Source organism: Magallana gigas, chromosome 2 (genome assembly GCF_963853765.1).
Source record: "Magallana gigas chromosome 2, xbMagGiga1.1, whole genome shotgun sequence".
Taxonomy (NCBI): Eukaryota; Metazoa; Mollusca; class Bivalvia; order Ostreida; family Ostreidae; genus Magallana; species Magallana gigas.
The window spans coordinates 39,256,215-39,274,555 of record NC_088854.1 but is presented as its reverse complement, the minus strand read 5'-3'; the positions used below and the strand labels follow the sequence as shown (position 1 = coordinate 39,274,555).

Sequence of the window (18,341 nt, the reverse complement as noted above, 5' to 3'; positions counted from 1 at the left end):
GTGTATGTTTAATTACATTCAAAGTTGTATTTTGATAAACACCGAGTGGTGTTTGGTTAGGATTAAAAACTCTCCCCCTTTCGCCTATATGTCTTGTTCGATGTCCGTTAAAAACCGAGTCTCCTTTTGTTTCCCGAACAAACTTTACACTGTCCCTTTTCCGGTCAATGCTCACTATCCGCACTTCAAACAATTACGATTATGTTATGTTAAAATGATTCATTCCTTTACCAAAGTCAATTCTTTAAATATTATTTCAATGAAATTCAGCACGAAAAGGACCACCTATTATAGACTTAAGAATTTAAATAAATTTGTAGAGAAAAACTGGAAATTGTTGTGGTTCCGAGTTTATCGAGATAACATCTGGAGCAAGGCAAAGCGAGAATGTCTCAATTACCCGAAAACACACGTCATTATGATGTTACTTTGTCAACTGAGTCACTCTGATCAAGCAAATATCAAACAATTTTTAATAATATCTGAAACAATTTTCAACTTATAGTATCAAAAAGATTTAAAGTATATAAATCTATCAAATACATTTTTAAAAATGTCAAATTTTAAACTATAATTAGCTTCAGCGTACTACCCATTGACTGAATATATCACATCTTTTAAATTAGATAGATATGGCTATAGAATACTGGATATTCATGCATTCAAATATATGATAAATTTATTAAATACGTTATTTAAAATATTATAAATAAGTCTAGATTTTTTCGTCTTTTATTATGAATATATTACGACAACAATTCAATTATTAAGACTAAATCAATAACCCTTTATCACAATTTTAATTTTGCTATGGCTTCGTCTGTGTTTCGTTGTATTTCATAAAACCTGTGTTCATTCATTTTATCGTTGCTCTGCTCAGAATCTACTTTAGATCTAAATGTCGATTCTTTTCGTTTGCGGAAGTTCTCCCTGATGTTGTTTACAAGAAGAGCACCACTAACGTCACTTTCAGGAAGTTCCGGATCCCCCAAATGGCAGCTTCCGGTTGCGTTTTCGCGTTGCTTAGGTTTCGTTATCTCGATTTCTCTCCTAATTGCTACGATCGCTATCTGAAGCCCTTCGTGCTCTTCTTCTTCTTTAAGAAGCGACATAATGACAATGTCGTCTGCTAACCGAGCGTATAGATGATGGATCAGCAGCATTATTTGTTTCTTCGAGCTACAATGTAAAATCCATACATTTGCAATTATTGTCTCATTTGCATTCGGCTTCAAGATACATCTGAAACCTTTTTAAGAGAAAAAAAGCAGTCTGAATTAGAAATTTTATTAAAAAACTCTGTAATAAACTACTAACGGTAAAAAAAAAAAATCCTTCTCCAATTGACGGTTGTAAAATGATGATTCGTTTGATATGATGATTAACCGCAAGTTTATATAAAAATCGAAGTTTAATATCATATGTAGCATTTAACATTCTAGGAAAATTTGAAATACATTCTGAAACACAAAAACTCATTTTTTTCAGCCCATGTTTATATATTTATTTCATTTTTTTTTAAAAAAGAAATAAAATATTTGTTAAATAAGATTGAAAAATTCATTTTTTTTTGGTGCAAATGCACGTGAATAACGCCGTATAAAGCCGTAAACTACAAGTAACCTTCTCCTAAAATTCATCTACATTATTAAATAAAATTGTAAGTTTTCTTTTCATATAAATAACACTTTGATTCATTGATAGCAACACTCCAGTACGTTTTGAACAAACTCATTTTCCGTCAGTTTTTAAAAAATCTTTAACGGCTCGAACACCTTAATGTGTTTTATTGTTATAGTGCTCTTTGGTATGTTGAAATATGACGGATTAATATATCCCCTTTTAATTTAATTAGGGTGAGCCTGAAAGGAATTTTAATCTGATAAAATCGACCAAGTTTCACAATGTTGAATTTGGTTCCAAGCACTTACGAACGGTACAAAGGGATTTTAAACCTCGTAGTATCATAAACCACATTTAATGAGAAAAGAAACAGATTGAAAAGCCCTTCCGCGTGACTTCAACTAGTGTTTGGGTTCGCAATCTCACAAAGCATTCAAATTTGCACAGAACAGAAGCAATATGAATTCTGAAATTTAATAAAAAAAATTGTTTAAAGATTGATATTGATTACTTTGCGTAGACTGTAAACTTGGCCTTGCTGTGACTCGGATGTGAATGAATCACTAGTTTCATTCTAGAGAACGCCGTTGCCGTGGACTGGTAGACATTCTGATCTGCATTGCAGTGGAAATCGCACAGCTTCACCAACCAGTCACTCAACCGTGAAACGTTGGACCACGTGGTTTTCATTTCAAGATGACACGTGACTTGTGTGAGAAGCATTACTGCTTCCTTGCACCAATGGTCTTAAATAAAAAGACGAGGAGATAATTACTTATTAGAAATACATAAGAAATGAAAGATATGAAAAATTAGCAAACAATTTGGTTAAGGAGGCTGAATGCTCAACTAATTACACATGAGATTTACTTTAAAATATTAAATCGAAGTTACACAACTTACATCGAAGTTACACATGTGCTTGAAAATCAAGCCCGGGACTTTTCACCCCCCTCCAGAAACAACGCGCATCAAAAATTCAAATGACCTCGCATTATTACAAAACTGGGATAGTTAGACCTCTTACACATTGTTTTTCATCTCATACAAAAAATCAGCTCCTGTCTCGAGCGGAACCGCCCCGAATTCAAAGGAAAATTCGGGAAATATTTTGGCTCAGCCATGTTTTGACGTGAACCTTCAGTGAAATACTGTTATGACACCTGCAATATAACTCATTTTTTGTTGCAGGTTGCACTACAGTATTAAATTCTACTATATATTCTTACCAAAATTGCACAACTTTACATACAGATTAAAAATTCAAAACGAACTTCTGGAAAAAATCCTCTTGACATCTTTTTAAACAACGCTTCATTTACAAGTTTCTAGCAAAATACACACGTGCATCCAGCAAGGCGTGCGACTTTGTTTACATCGAAGTTACACATGTGCTTGAAAATCAAGCCCGGGACTTTTCACCCCCCTCCAGAAACAACGCGCATCAAAAATTCAAATGACCTCGCATTATTACAAAACTGGGATAGTTAGACCTCTTACACATTGTTTTTCATCTCATACAAAAAATCAGGTCCTGTCTCGAGCGGAACCGCCCCGAATTCAAAGGAAAATTCGGGAATTATTTTGGCTCAGCCATGTTTTGACGTGAACCTTCAGTGAAATACTGTTATGACACCTGCAATATAACTCATTTTTTGTTATCGCAAAATGAACATTAATAAATTGATTAATACTCAATGTGTTGTGTGACTAAAAAAAAATTATGAAGATATCTACTCATTTCAGAAAGTTATGAGCGATTTTTAAACACCACGGTGTACACGGTGGCCACTGATTTATGAAAATATGATCAAAGTTATACTGTATGCATTTACACGGTGTTTTGATATTCAGTGATTTTTTTGGTTTTAAATTGACAAGTGATGTATGAAAATGTATAAAATGACGCAAATTAATTAATATCATGTGGACCCCAGAAATTATGTCGGCCAAAAATTCAATGACCCTGCCTCTGGGGGGTGGGGTAGAGAAAACTTCATTATTTCATACAATTTATGAAAATGGTGAGAACCTTTGTCCAAAATAGCATGGTATTGTTCTAATCTAACTAACATGGGTGATACATCTCAGCTGTTTTCCGCTTTCGTATCAGTATTTCTCAATTTTGGACATAAATTGAGCATTTCTTACTGTAACACAAGGGCCTAAACAACCGATTTTATTTGATATTCACACCCCGTAGAATATTTTGTTGTTTACGACGATGAATACTACATCGTATTTGATCTGCTAAAAAATTTCCGGACAGTTTAGACGGTCCGATCTACTATAAATGGCTCATTGTTTTGAGGCAGTAGAACATTTCAGAGGAAATCTGGGCTAATTTTGTATGCATCATTAAAAGCAAAATAAGCGTGCTGCTGGCTACAAAACCCCATTGTTTGTCATTTTCCGTCTAAACACACTGATTTAACACAGGTAAAACAACTTTTAACATAGCAAACCCGTTTTCCTGCAAGAGTTATAGTTCCTAGCATTAAATTCAGCTACACACCTAGAGTTGTCTTCCCTAATGGCTCTTCCAAATTGTATTTTCCCTCTATCAAACTGGATGTTTCTAAAGTAACAGTCCCACAGCACTGCTGCACTTGGTACTGACGCTGTTCCAATTCACTTCCATTTTTGTCAGAATCACAGCAAACCGTGTAAGTCAGAACAACTTCACATCTAAATTCAGGTTGTGAGACTAAACAAGGGATGTCAGTTCTACAAGCCACCACCCCCTTCTCGCCTGGCTGAAGCTCTGAGGGAGGGGCTTTGGATCGGAGGACCTTACTAGGGCCTCGTTTTATGACCTTTGAACTCCGGCATTCTGGGTTTTCTGCAATCAGCCATTGGCTCTGACTGTAGAGGACATTTTGTGGCTGTTTGCCATCTTGGTCGACAGAGGAGAGAGAAAGCGAGAGGTTGTGAAGTGGACTAAATAAACAAAATATGAGTAAATGAATTATTAATTCAAAGGTTTCTTTCCGGCGTTAAATTAACATGTAAGTAACTTATTGCAATGGAAAAAAATCAAAACGTTCAATGGTAAAATGATGTTACAAATTGATTAATTATGTTGAAATACATTTAAAAAATATTTTTGATAATTAATAAAACACTACCTGTACCTGTCATAGCTGTTCACAATCCTCACTCCTACCAACCAATTATCATCGAGCACCACCTGCCAAATCTTTTCTACAGAAATCAGGGAGGTCTTTGAGATCTACAGAGACAAAAATTCAAACTCAGTGATTATATGTATTTTACAGAATTAAAAATGTTTTAAAATAAAAGAAGAGCTGGATGAGAAAAAAGTTTTCTTTGAAATGCAAGAATAAGAATTTTAATAAAAATAAAGGCATTAACAAGACAAAAAAAAATGATCAAATACTGTAAACCAACTTTTATAAGCATTCGAGGAATATTAGCGAGGTTAGCGAGAGCCTTGTCGTCGCGAATATTTCTCGCAGCGAATCAGTCCTTTGTCTATAGTTTTTATAACAATACAGGTCTGGATAAGGCTTGGTCGCGAACATAAGTGACAAGTCGCCGCGAACCAAGTTATTGTCAGTTAATCGGGAAATAAAGTCGCCGCGAATAAAAGCTGGTTTACAGTATCCAAGTTTCAAATTTTTCACTGCATTTTCAAAGTCTTTCTACTGAAACTATTTAAAAATATACAGTTATATACATGTACATACCTGTAGTGGTTTTTGCTCCTCTATTGCTCTGTTGGCATGTGAGAACAATGGCTGGTGCAGCAGAGATTTCCAAGTATTCCTGATGAAGTCTGACCTCTCTCTCTCAACAAAGTAAGATTTTCTGTGAAATGATACTAACTCACCCTGCAAAAAAAATGTAAAATTCTAGGTTTAAAGGAAATACATGTATGTAAAGCTGATCTATTTTTCCCTTGCTGTATGAATTAAAGTAATTAAAGTATATGCAAAAAGTCAACAATGATTAACTAGAATTATCTAGAAATACAATATATATTGAACTTGCTTGAAAGATAAAAGGAAATATCATCAATAACAAAAAAAATCATTTTTAAGGGAATAAAATTTTGTTGGCTTCCCTGTACTGTAAAATGCATATCAAACTTGTGGGGTGAAATTTTCCAATTTTCATGTAACAAAGTGCTAATTTTATATTTTTTTTAAAATAAAAAAATTCCCAAAATGTGTAAAACATAATGGTGTTGTGTACATACTTCAGTACATGTAATAGTTCTGCTTTAATAGACTAACTGCTATCTATTCTACCGTAATCTAACTCTATACTTTCAGTTTGTATATATCCGGTAGATGACAATACTTCAGATTCCCAATTAAGCACATAAAATTAATTAATGCATCTGCTTAAATCGTGAGACACAAATCTTCCAATTTTCTGTATCTATCTGGTTTTTGTTTTTCAGACAGATGTAAATGAAATGAAACTACATGTATGATAAAATTCAGCATTTGCGATTAAATGTTCTCTCGTAAAATGAGGAATCTACAGCCTAAATTTACCTGAAGTCTTTTCTGTAAAGCAAACACAGCAGGCTGATGCTCTGTGTGGCATTCTTCAGTTGTACTCTTTTGATCAAACAGCCACACCCCTTTGTCTGTGAGTAGCCAATCAGAGCTGGACTCCAAAGAAAACCCAGGGAGAAGACACAGGATCTGAGTTCGTCCACATCCAACAAAATCATCCTGATACACGGCAGTGACATCTGTCACTTGATTTAAAATCTGATAAAATAACATTGAAAGAAAAATTGAAGTAACGAATAAAATAGTGTTACATACATGTAGTCTACATCCATATTTATTTCAAATCATGATATATGATGATTAATTGTTTGAAACTCAAGATTTTAAAGTCTGAAAAAAACTCTTTATTGACTTTCTAGATTTCATGTCATATATATACCTTCCTTTCCTTTAAGTTGATAAATGTTATGATGTCATTATTGTATATTGCTGAAAACTGCGTATTCAAGGAAAATGCACTCCATGAAAACAAAGCAGGTCTCCTTAGATTAGAGATTGTTGTAGGCAAGGCCCACATAATTCTTCCCTCTTGTAGATAAATAAGAAAGCCTTCGCTGGTTAGTGTTACGATTTCTGAATAATAAGCAGATGCTTCACTCCCTCCTTTTGATATCTGGATAACATTTGCGGTCACCAAGTTCTGTAACTCTTTTGGGAAAAATACAATAGAATCTACCGTCTCGTAATCCTCTGAATGTGGATGAATGAAGAAAGTGAAGTGTTCTGTCTGGTCATTTCTAATTATGGATAAAAACACTGCTACACTCCCTATTTCTTTGCAATACCCAGACCACAACATGGATTTCACAGAAACACTTTCTTTTAGGACCAACTCCTTTTGTTTCTCCGCTAGTCTGTGGAAAATCAAATTTTTACTGGTATTACTTTGAATTAAACCTGGTCCATCGATAAAATAAGCATCCTGTGTAGAGGAGGAAGGAGAATTTGGCTGTGTGATGACTCGATAAGAGCTAAAATGTCTGTCCAGCACCAACACAAGTCTACAAGCATTCTGTGTTGAAGCGTGTAAAATCACTGTATAAAATCCAGTAAAAAGGTTAAGCTTTACGTGTATCCCTATAATTTCTTTGATTTCATGACTTACATCAATTGAACAAAATTGCAATTTCTTGAAAATCCTACGATGTTGACAAAATTCATACACAGACACTTTTAGAGCTCTGCGGTTAGATGAAGATCTTTCGATCAAACACTGGCAGAGCCTTCCTTCGAATATAAACAAATGATCCATCTGAAAAAGATGCTGTCTGTTTCACAAATAAGCATAATATTGGTTGTTTTCACCACTTAGATGTAAAATTTACAAGCATTTTTGTTTTCGAAATCGAAAAGTCCGCGAATGTGTAGAAAGTGAAAGTAGAACAAGTAAATGATAAAATTTGGCACGGCCCTGAGAATTCCGAATAAATTAGAGGTTACGTGCATGTCATAGGCGTCGGAACCGGGGGGTCTAGGGGGAAGCCCCCCCCCCCTTTTTTTTTTGTAAAGTTAGACCTAACCATTAGGAACTTAGCATCAGGGAGGGTTCAGCTCCCCACTTTTTCTCGATCTCGCAGCCTAAATTAACCTTGGAAAGATTGTAATAGTAAAGGTATACTAGCCCCCCCCCCCCCCCCCCCCACACACACACGGATTAGGAATTCAATAATTTGGGACTTTTTTTTAGCACGTAATATTGGAGTTTAAGGTAAAATCTCTCTCCCCCCCCCCCTTTCTCTGGGACATATAAAAAATTTTTAACGTTTAATGCCTATTTAAAGGCAATTTTTCCCATTTATAATAGAAATACTGTAATTATCTCAAATAAATGCTTTTAAAATTGCTTATTTAAAGAATTCCGCACTACGTTCCATAATTTTGTTCTTATATGAAAAAACCCTATCGATTTTTATCAAAATAAAGTACATTGTACTCCCCTTCAACATTCGGTGTTTACTACATTGAGTAAATCTGTGGAAAATTAAAGAAAAAATACATAAAATTAAGCAGTATCACAGATTTATAATAACATCTACAATGTATTTTCAACTCTATTTCTTTAAAAATTCGATTATATAGTTCATACAGTTTTGAACTGACAAGCCATCGAGTAAAACGACGTTCAAATATGAGTACACGCATTCGTTTTACTTTAAAAAGCCGCTTCCAAATGCATTGTTTAGTTAATTAACTTAAATAATTACAATAGATCTATATGAGTTTTATTTCGTTTCATACGAAAAATTCAAAGAAAATTACATGACCTGCTTATGCGGGTTATGCTATTTTTCTGGAATGCTAGCTACCTTCATACCCACATGAAACACAAAAGAAAGTCCTTTTTTGTTTTGTTTCCAAGAATCGAAAATTTTGTTACAAAAATACCGTGTAAAGGGTTTATATGTAAACCATTATGAAAATGCACAACTTTCAAAATGTTTCTAAATATGATCGCATCTGTACTTGTCCAGATGATGTAGCGCATCCATTACAGAAGTTTCCTGGGACGACAATTGCTTTTACCATTGTATTAATGTATTACACACGTACCATCTTTACTGCAGATAAATTATCCCCATTTTGTTGTCATATCCTATCATTTAGACCTTTATTTAAGAAGGCAATCGATAGAAATCAAAATCGATAAATAGTTAAGAATTTAAAAATATCAAAGACATAAAAAAATTACCAAAACATCCATTTTTATAGTAATAGTTTGTCGTAATTAGTCTGAGTTATTTTTTGTTTCTTAGTCTTTCTTTTCTATCAAGAATAGACACACTTTCTCATTGCTGCATGGAAACTTGGGTTTCTTGAGGCTAGATATTATGCAAATTTTCCTTACCTAAACCAAAACGGCAAAACGCTCAATAATGCAGTGCACTCTGCTGTTGAAGAAATAGAGTGATGAGATAAATACTTATTAAATACAGTTGTATTCGCTCGGAGAACGTTAAAAAAGTCCTTGTTTATTGACAAATGATCAATTTTGCACATATTGATTTTCATCAAATGGAACCCCCCCCCCCCTTTTCCAAATAGCTGGATCCGCCTCTGGACATAGATTACACCACACTATACGCTTCAAATACAAAGGCCTAAATCTGACGCAGAGTTATCAAACTTTGTCGAGGAAACCAATAAATATGTACTACACGTACGTAACTTGCATAGCGTAAACTTTTATTACACGGAGAACGGAGAATACATGTACGTAAGTTGACATTTGCATACAAATTTATACATACTCTTATTTATATTGGCCAGAACTGCATTGATTTGACACGTACGATTAAAAATAAAAAGGATCATTATTCATTTTAATGAAATAAAAAGAAAGCTTCAAATTTTTTCCTACCTAATGAAAAAAAAAAAATAAATAAAAATTTGTAACCATACAATGAAAAAAACCCAACCAAACACACAATCCATTCACGACCGGCTTGTCTTAGGTTTACCATGTAGTGCGTTTAATGACTATATGTCATATACATTTGACAGATAATTTTAAATGTCATGCATGTGCAAATAAAAGATAAAAAGCATATCATATCACAAAGCCCTGCGCCAGTATACAGCCCATTAACTTAAGTATTTGTTGGCAAAAACCACAGGACTATCTTACCATCAGGCATTACAATCAAATCGTAGCCACATCAGAAGAAACAAAGCGTTAACAAAGTGACCAGGTGAAGGTCAAATCAAATGCCAAAACATGCCATGAAATTCGAATAAAAAGAATGAAAGGATAAATACGCAGAGATTCTACGGCCACCGGACTTCTTTATTTGACAGTGCAGAGCCCCCGCCCTTCGAAACTGAAAATAGCTTAAGGAATCTCCACGAACACTTGAATACAGATCGATAATCACAAATTTTTATCGAAAATCTTTTATATTGATCTGCATGCGCAGACACGATGCTTATCTTTTTCTAAAAAAAAAAATTTCCAAGGTATAATCAACATTTTGATTAATTATGAAAGCCGTAAATGATAGAATGACTTGTTTACACATTGAAATGAAGGGCCCGGGATAACGGATGTATTTGACACAGAATTCCATTTCATCAGTCTTCTAAATGTTACTATATCGCGGTGTATACGATATACAAGGACACAAATCTAAAGACGAATATATGTAAATTGCTGCATAAATTTGTGATAGATTTACAATGAAATCCACTCTTCTGCCAGTAACACCCAGTTTAAAGAATAAAAGATCACAACTATATTGTGTACCATTCTTCCTGGTGAAAAAGCCGGTCATTGTCAATTTTTAATCTCCCTAGTTCAAGTGCCTACTTCAGGTTTATGATATACTTTAGGCGAATAATCTGCATGCGAGACAATTTAAATGCATGTGGCAAAGAAATGAAATTATATTAAATTTGGTTATTTTATTCAATAAAACAGTTCGAATTATTGGAGTGACTTAGGTGCATTTATCATTGAGTCATCGCATTCGATATCGGTTTATTTTGCAGTTCATAGGCATGTCAAAACACAGATGCACACCAGAACGAACCAATGCACGTGAAGCATGTGATTGAAGCACACCTGATGGCGCGAACAAGCCATTTGTTTTTCATCAAAAAACGGCTTGCGATCAAACGAATTTCATAACACATTAAAATGTTTTGAAGGTATATAAGACATTTATTTCCCTCTAAGTACGAATTGCATAACACTTCTTACACGACGTCATACGGTTATACACGAATTAACATCAAGCGAATTAGAGGTAAACAAATGTGGCCTATAAAACTATGTTTATGAGGGCACAAACAGTAATCAAGGTACTGAAATACTGACGGGAGTTGATTTTATTTGTTATATTTTAAAATTAACAATATGTAATTTTTTATAGCAATTAGTTTTTTATGTGTTTTTGAATAATTATGCACATTTCTTTCTACCATGAATTATCGGGCCTTTCCGACAAGAATTCCGAGCCATAGACGGAAAATACCATATAATCATGTCGCAAAATAGAATTAACGCCATCAAACTATACAATGCATTTTTTATCAGTATTCGAAATAATTCTGAAAATTGTATCGAAGCAATGATGAACTCTGGCATAGGAATACATATACAGGGTAAAATATTAATATGTAAATTGTTCTTACCATTTAAAATCTGACTATTTTCAAGGAATTTATAAATACGTTTCCTCGAAAACAATGCTTCTAAATATATTACATCGAATTTATCGATTATTTTCAAGAACTTTCTCTTGTCAGCGGTGATGATTTGTGCTTATGTCCAAACACTTTTTCACTACTGGTTTGCAAGAATAACTGCATAGGAGAGTTGTTTAAAATTAAATCTTAAAATATGCACGAAATCTAGAAAAAAATCAATTAATGAAAAAGATTTTTTTTTCAAACGAAACTTGAAACGTCTGTCAATTTTAAGCACCAGTTTTCGTACATTTAATTTAAGAATAATCACTTCTTACAAGTTGAATAATTGTAAAGAAAACGCTATACCTATATTTGTAATTGAAATCTTATCTCTTTTTCTTACAGAGACGTGTATAATTATGTATTTTGATAAATATATATTTTATTTTACATCAACACAATTTCACCAAAACGAAAAATCATTTAACGTGCGGGTTTCTGTTTCTTTCTTTCTTTCTTTGTTTCTTTCTTTCTTTCCTTGATAATCATATTACTGCAACAAGGTTCACTTGTTTTTCATATATAGTTTCGATTTAAAAAAAAAAAAACTGACGGAACAAAATGATTTCTATATAAATGTGAATACAAAGAAGTTACTATAAAAACAGACAAATGATTCCGTATGGAAACCAGATCTAGAGACACCCTTTCCGTGTGACAATAGGGTGCTATGTCAATATACATTATCCACACTTGACAGATCGCACAGTTCAGGTGTCAGAGCAACAACCTAGCAAAAGGGTGGAGTCCATCATCAGCGTTTACTCTGTAACTCTATACTAAGAACAGTATGGTTAACTTTAGTTTTGCGAGTATTTCAATCACTATCCGCGGGAAGCTACACATGTACATGCAGTCAGATTTTGTCTCATCTTGTATATTTCCCATTCACCAGTTTCTTGTAGGAGAAAAGACAAAAAAGTAAACAAATAACGCCACCAACTTTGCAAAAAACAAAAAAGAGAAAGAAATGAGGTTGTTTCATGATAAAAAATATTGTGTTGCGTGAGTAAAATAGAGATTTAGGTTTACTATTCGGTGTAATGTAATTGGACCTGAACATCATAATTCACGCATTTCGATAACGAAGATAAGCACTTTTTGGTGGTCGAAAATTTGTTAGGGAACATTGAATAAATTGCTTATGATACGATATGCATCTATTTAATGTTGATTTTCTATCTATTTATAAAATGTATAAATTTTCTCTCTCTCTCTCTCTCTCTCTCTCTCTCTCTCTCTCTCTCTCTCATCATTTGCTACTGTCGAGTGCGAAACTTTTTTTTACATACGAAAATCTTTTTCTGTTAAAGAGCGACCTCGAAGAAACACGTTCGTGTTTAGGAACATTTCAAAAATCAGATTTAACAGCAATAATAATCATTTTCTGTAAATTAGGCATCCAAAGTATTTTAGTCATTATCGCATCTTTAGTTATTTTTTAAATTTTGGTTAAGATATCAGTTGTAATATTCTCATTCGTATCTTTTTATATTTTGGATGGGGTTGGTGTAGACTAGAGGTATAATTGGACCACACACAAATAGACGAAACTCTGTTCAGGTATATACTTGTGCATACATGTATGAATAACACCTAAACTTGAAAAAAACCCCAGATCATGTAAATGTCATGTTAATGTATTAATTAATAGACTTCACTGTGCAATTTGCCGACCAATTTTTTTTTTTATCAACGATCGTTTTAGTACCAAATGCAGGATCAGCACCATCGTATTCAACATTTAAAAAAAAAAATATGCAGCACAATTTTAAAATTCATGATTTTGTTAGAGGAGCTCTTTTAATAAATCCACTTTCATGTAAAAGTTTATGTTCAGAACCACATCTGAAGTTTGGGCAATCTAATTGGAATTTAAACAGAATGAACTCAACATGTAAATTTATTGATTTTCGATGTTTGGCATCAAGACAAGAATTGCATAATAATGACGCATATATATATACGACATAATTTCTAAGATTAAACTGTTTAATTAATTCTTTCGAAATACATGCTTTTTTCTATTCTTTTTTTTGTATGTCTTTAAGATCATTTTTTAAAGATCCGTTTTATACGCTAACGTCATAAAATACTTTTTATGCTGTTGAGCGACTGGAGCTAGATTTCATGCCGATAACAGATAAATTGAGAAAACTCTTAACCGTCTACAAGAAGTCATATCATTAAAAAACAAAAGTGTTCAGTTTAATTTGAAGTATCCAAACTCGGCTCGTGACATTGTGTAGCACTTAAAAATATGACCAACAGACCTAGATATGTTTGCAAAAAAAGGAAGGAAAATGTCAAAGATTGGAACTGATTGCGTGTGTTTTGTACTTTTAAAATAAATCATATAAGGTTCTTAATTACAGCGTCTACTGCGCATACACTATAGAGCTAGACATTCGTACACAGATATCAAAGCTACATCAAATCCATATAAGATAATTATCAGGCCACTTTTGTTGACAAATTGGGCGTTCATGTATATAAATTCTATCTGCTCCAACAGCGAATTGAAATGCTTTTTTTTTTTTAAATTTTCAAACAGCTTAATTTTTTTTAACTCATTCAGTCACATTTCTAAAATGCATTTTCCTGATTGTTAATTAAAAGGGCTAATTGTCTGTGATATTATGTAATCATTTTTTTTTCGTTTCTCATATAGTTTGTTTTCCCCTGAACTACTATAAAATTCATAGTTTTATCAAAAGAAAATGGCACAAATAAAAAAGATGAAAAGTGAAAAAAAATTGCTGATATAAAAAACAAAAAACCTAAATTGCTATTTCATCATGCATAAGCAAGAATTTGGGGAGGGTCATGGCACCGTTAACATAAATTACGACTGTGATTATTAGTATGAAGTAAGAAAGCACAAAAAGTTAAGAAAAAGAAAATTAAACTCCTTAATGGAGACTGTGACTTTTTGTGCTAATCAATTGTCAATGTTTAATTTCTTTATATCGAAGATAAGTAGACTGTACATGTATACAGTATGCCAAGAAATCAAACTTTTCTTCATTTATTTGATACTGCAAACCGTTACACCCTACATTTTGAACAATTTAACAACAACGAATTTAAGATTTATTCAAGAAAATAAATTAAAATTTACAAAATGACATGTCTCTAAAATACATAATATAATGTAAAAGATATATAAACCAAAAAAAAAAAAATAAATAAAAAAGAAAGAAAAGAATACTACGTTCTAGAATTATAGAGAAATTCCTACGGCTAAAGACAGAAGATGTATGGGCAGGAAATACTCCAGATGGCTGAACACTGTTGTTGTTCATTGTAAATTATTATTCCAAACAGGTTGTTGACAATAAACAAATTGTTGCATGGTGATAAAATAATGAATTGTTAAAACTGCTGGAAGGTGTCCCGGCCCTTCTGCATCTGTTGAACAGGACACGAAAACCACACCGGAAACCCATGAATGGACCCTCCCTTTTCACACGAGCGCAAATATGGCCTCTTTCTGTTGAAAGTGTATGATGCATCAGTCTTTTTATCATCATGATCTTCATACACACGTTACTAGTTCATCGTCGCAATTGCAAAATATGCATGGTCAGTATGTTTGATTCTCTCCCATGTGTCGAGTAGGTCAGGGATATGTACATGTGTACACGTACTCTTGACCATGGCTTGAGAGACGATAAATATTTTTTAGTTTGATTACTTATATAAGGAATGTGTTTGTTATGTATAGTTACAATGTATGTATAGTTATGCATTAGTATGTACATATAGCGAGTTTATCCATGCAAATGATTTTGGGAATGACTTGAGAATCCATACACTAATACTTGCACGAATAATTCGTAAATAAAACAAATAAAATCCACATAATTTGAAGAAACTGTGCATTAAAGGAACATATAATATACGTAGATGTACTAACTAATAGTGAATGCAAAGTGGAAACGAAATTTGGACTTTGTTTTCAACCTTTGAAGTTGATGCTCTAAAGTTATTTTTATAATGTTATTAACCTACGCACTTTTGTATCAAACAGAAATTTCATTTTACAAAATTTAATCATTAAAGTGATTCATTTGGCGACCTAAGCGGGATATGAAGGTGGCGACATTGCAGAAAAAAATACACGATCCGCTTGAATCATTGAAGAAAGCATTTTATTGTTTATATTTACATCCTTCATGTAGCATATTGATAAAATCGTAAAACGTAAGAAAAATTAACTAAATCATTGCTAATATACATAAGTATACGTTAGATAAAAGAAACAGCTCAATCGTCTTCTATAGGAATTTGAGTTTGATATCAGCATTATTATTTTGTGCATTGCGTCAATTTTATTAATTTGCTGAAGATTTCGACCAATCGATAAAAGGGGTGTGTAGATTTCAGTCCTGTCAGTTTCTACAGAGCTATGAATGTACAATCAATTTCTGTAAGAAATAGAGGGAATCATATTTGGCGGATGTAAATATTTATTCATGAATACTATCTATCTATTACAAAGATGCAATGTGAGCAGCTTTATTTTGGTTGTCATGTATTGTATTTGTCATTCTCATGATAACTGTCTAAAAAAAAACCCTCTGATTGAAGCAAAATTACAAAATTGGTTTGCGAAAATTCAGAAACGATGAAATGCTTCTTCTGCATGATTAAATCAATCGGTTTTTTTTAAAAGTCTCACTTCTTATAAAGGTTGTTAAAGTTTGATGGAGAACTTCCATAGAAACACGTCTTTCCGGAAAAAAACCTTGCTCATATTACTTTATATATTTGCAAAATCCACTGATATAATCTACTTGTTTATACATTTCCTGCGAGCAATTATTTATGCCTGTTATAATATACATGTAATATGTTTTTAAAAAAATCGGAATTAATAAAACAAAATAAAAATAAGATGAACAATAACGTCATGACTTCATTGAATTGTGGTAAAAAAAAATTAATGCCACGCTGTTTTAAAAATGATTTTTCTTGATGATATAATATTTCCACCAAAAGAAACAATGTTTGAATTTTAAAAAATCAACAAAACACCCCCCCCCCCAAAAAAAAACCCCACACAAACAAAAACAGCATCAATACAATGTGAGAAGGTCGTGCAGCACCGAATTTGAGAACGAGGCACGGCAACTATTTGGAAGCCGCCCACATTTTTGACGTTATTATGATAAAAGTAAAACCCTTCATTTATGATAAATCCTTTTTACAAGCACCTTTCTTTATCATGCGGTTAAACAGGGGGGTCGTTTTACCCTTTCATGTGAAAAAAATCTCATTACGGTATAATATCTTTGGCTTTTGTAAGGGAACTTCATTATGTCTCATTCTATATACACTAGTATAAACGCCACTGTTCCATTTACACACTGAATGATCGTACACTTTTTGTCCGGTTTACGTAAATATTCAAAAACTGTTTGTGCACTGCTAGTATTATTATGACAATTTGAATATCGTTGTTGTAAAATACCTTACATACCAGAATGCCAAAATAAAAACGCCTTTAAACAAACAATGATAAAGCTTTTGTGAATCGATCGATCACAGAGATGTTAAATAGAGAAAAAGGGTGGTGTTGGTGTAAAATTTTACTAAATATAGAATACGAAGTAAATAATTTATTTGGCATTTTTGTAGAACTTGGCAGATTATCATTCTTAATCTTTAACAACTGCAGGAAATAAAATTAAATTATACATGTACATTGACATATCTATTATGTTTTTAATAAAAGCTTTTTATCAATATTTCATTATGTTTTATTAACCCTTCGTAGTCTTTGTTTGTGATATTAATAACTAACGTATTTATTGTTCAATACAATTTCATCAGTGATGCAAATGACGTCACTTTTTGGGCGCAAGCGTTGTTTGCATTATTACGAGTTTGAAATGAAAATGAAGTTAAAACGTCGATAAAATATTTATTTGTATGATTCCTAAAAACCATATGAATATATGAACTATTTTGTTGATATTTTGAGGTGCTCATTGTACATGCGGTCGAATCATAAATGAATCTCTATTAAAGCTTTTCCAACTTTTTTGGATTTGATCACGCCCCACCATAATGATCGCATCATCCTAAGATAAAAAAGTGCTTTCATTTTCAAAATATATCAATACAGATTTAGTTGTTTTACAGTGCATGTACATATAGTTCAGAAAATAAAAATGTAAATTTTTGTTATTGTTTCTTGACATCATACGAAAAAAAATTGTAATTAATAAAAAAAAAACCAAAAAAAAAAAAAACCGAAAAAAAACTTTACAATATAGATACGAGAATCTAACAAAAAACTGAGTCAAATATATTGAATATAAAATTTTAAAACTCTGTTGGTTATACATGTAAGTGTACTTAATGATATGCAAATGGAAATGCTGGATTCTTAATGGAATGGTCCGCGCAAAAATAAAATGGATAACGTGAGATTTTTAAATTCAGTAAAGATAATAAAATATTAAAGAAGACGTTTTTTGGAGGGTGTTCAATCATTCCTTAGTCACGGAATGGGCGCGAGTGAAGCCTGGATCACAATGTATTGTAATTAGATTGGTTTAACGATTGCATTCAAAGAATTTCATTTTAACATATAATTTAAAAAAAAAGATATACAAAAAAACCTGCAATACCTGCGGTGTTCTGCAGAGGAGAAAATAAAATTAGAACTGTTACTCATCCTTGCTTGTTTTCTTAGAGTTTGTTCAATGCCGCTTTGTTCCGTCTCCGTTGATCTGATTTCACTAGAGTTCGAAAGTCGTATAACTTTGGGTGTAACCCCCATTTTTTTTTTTAGATGATTGCTAAAGATATCTGTAGACAAGAGAATGTTGAGGACTCATTTACATCAGAATGAACAATATAAAAACAAGCCAACAGACACGGTGAGTTTAAGTCAATCAATTGTACACTTTGATGGATTTTCTGGCCATTAAGTTTGAAAGGTACCAAGAGATTACCATTGGAAATGAG

General features: G+C 32.7%; 1 protein-coding gene across 1 annotated transcript; it reads right to left on the bottom strand.

Annotated features, from left to right (window-relative positions):
* Window positions 1-716: 716 nt before the first annotated feature.
* On the bottom strand, window positions 717-7,550 carry LOC105324850 (uncharacterized). The gene is made up of 7 exons (XM_011424055.4): window positions 6,553-7,550; window positions 6,150-6,371; window positions 5,334-5,477; window positions 4,758-4,855; window positions 4,139-4,563; window positions 2,135-2,369; window positions 717-1,179 (listed from the first exon to the last, which is right to left on the bottom strand). Exons 1-7 carry the CDS (start codon window positions 7,423-7,425, stop codon window positions 792-794), a joined length of 2,385 nt encoding a protein of 794 aa, XP_011422357.3. The 5' UTR covers window positions 7,426-7,550; the 3' UTR covers window positions 717-791.
* Window positions 7,551-18,341: the final 10,791 nt, after the last annotated feature.

What these genes read in the sequence shown, in the direction of transcription:
- LOC105324850 (XM_011424055.4), bottom strand. Translation starts at nt 7,425, where the DNA reads ATGGATCATTTGTTTATATTCGAAGGAAGGCTCTGCCAGTGTTTGATC. An exon ending in TCAACTTAAAGGAAAGGAAG is followed by an intron (nt 6,372 to 6,552) that starts GTATATATATGA and finishes TTATTTTATCAG; the next exon opens with ATTTTAAATCAAGTGACAGA. An exon ending in ATTGTGAACAGCTATGACAG is followed by an intron (nt 4,564 to 4,757) that starts GTACAGGTAGTG and finishes TTGTTTATTTAG; the next exon opens with TCCACTTCACAACCTCTCGC.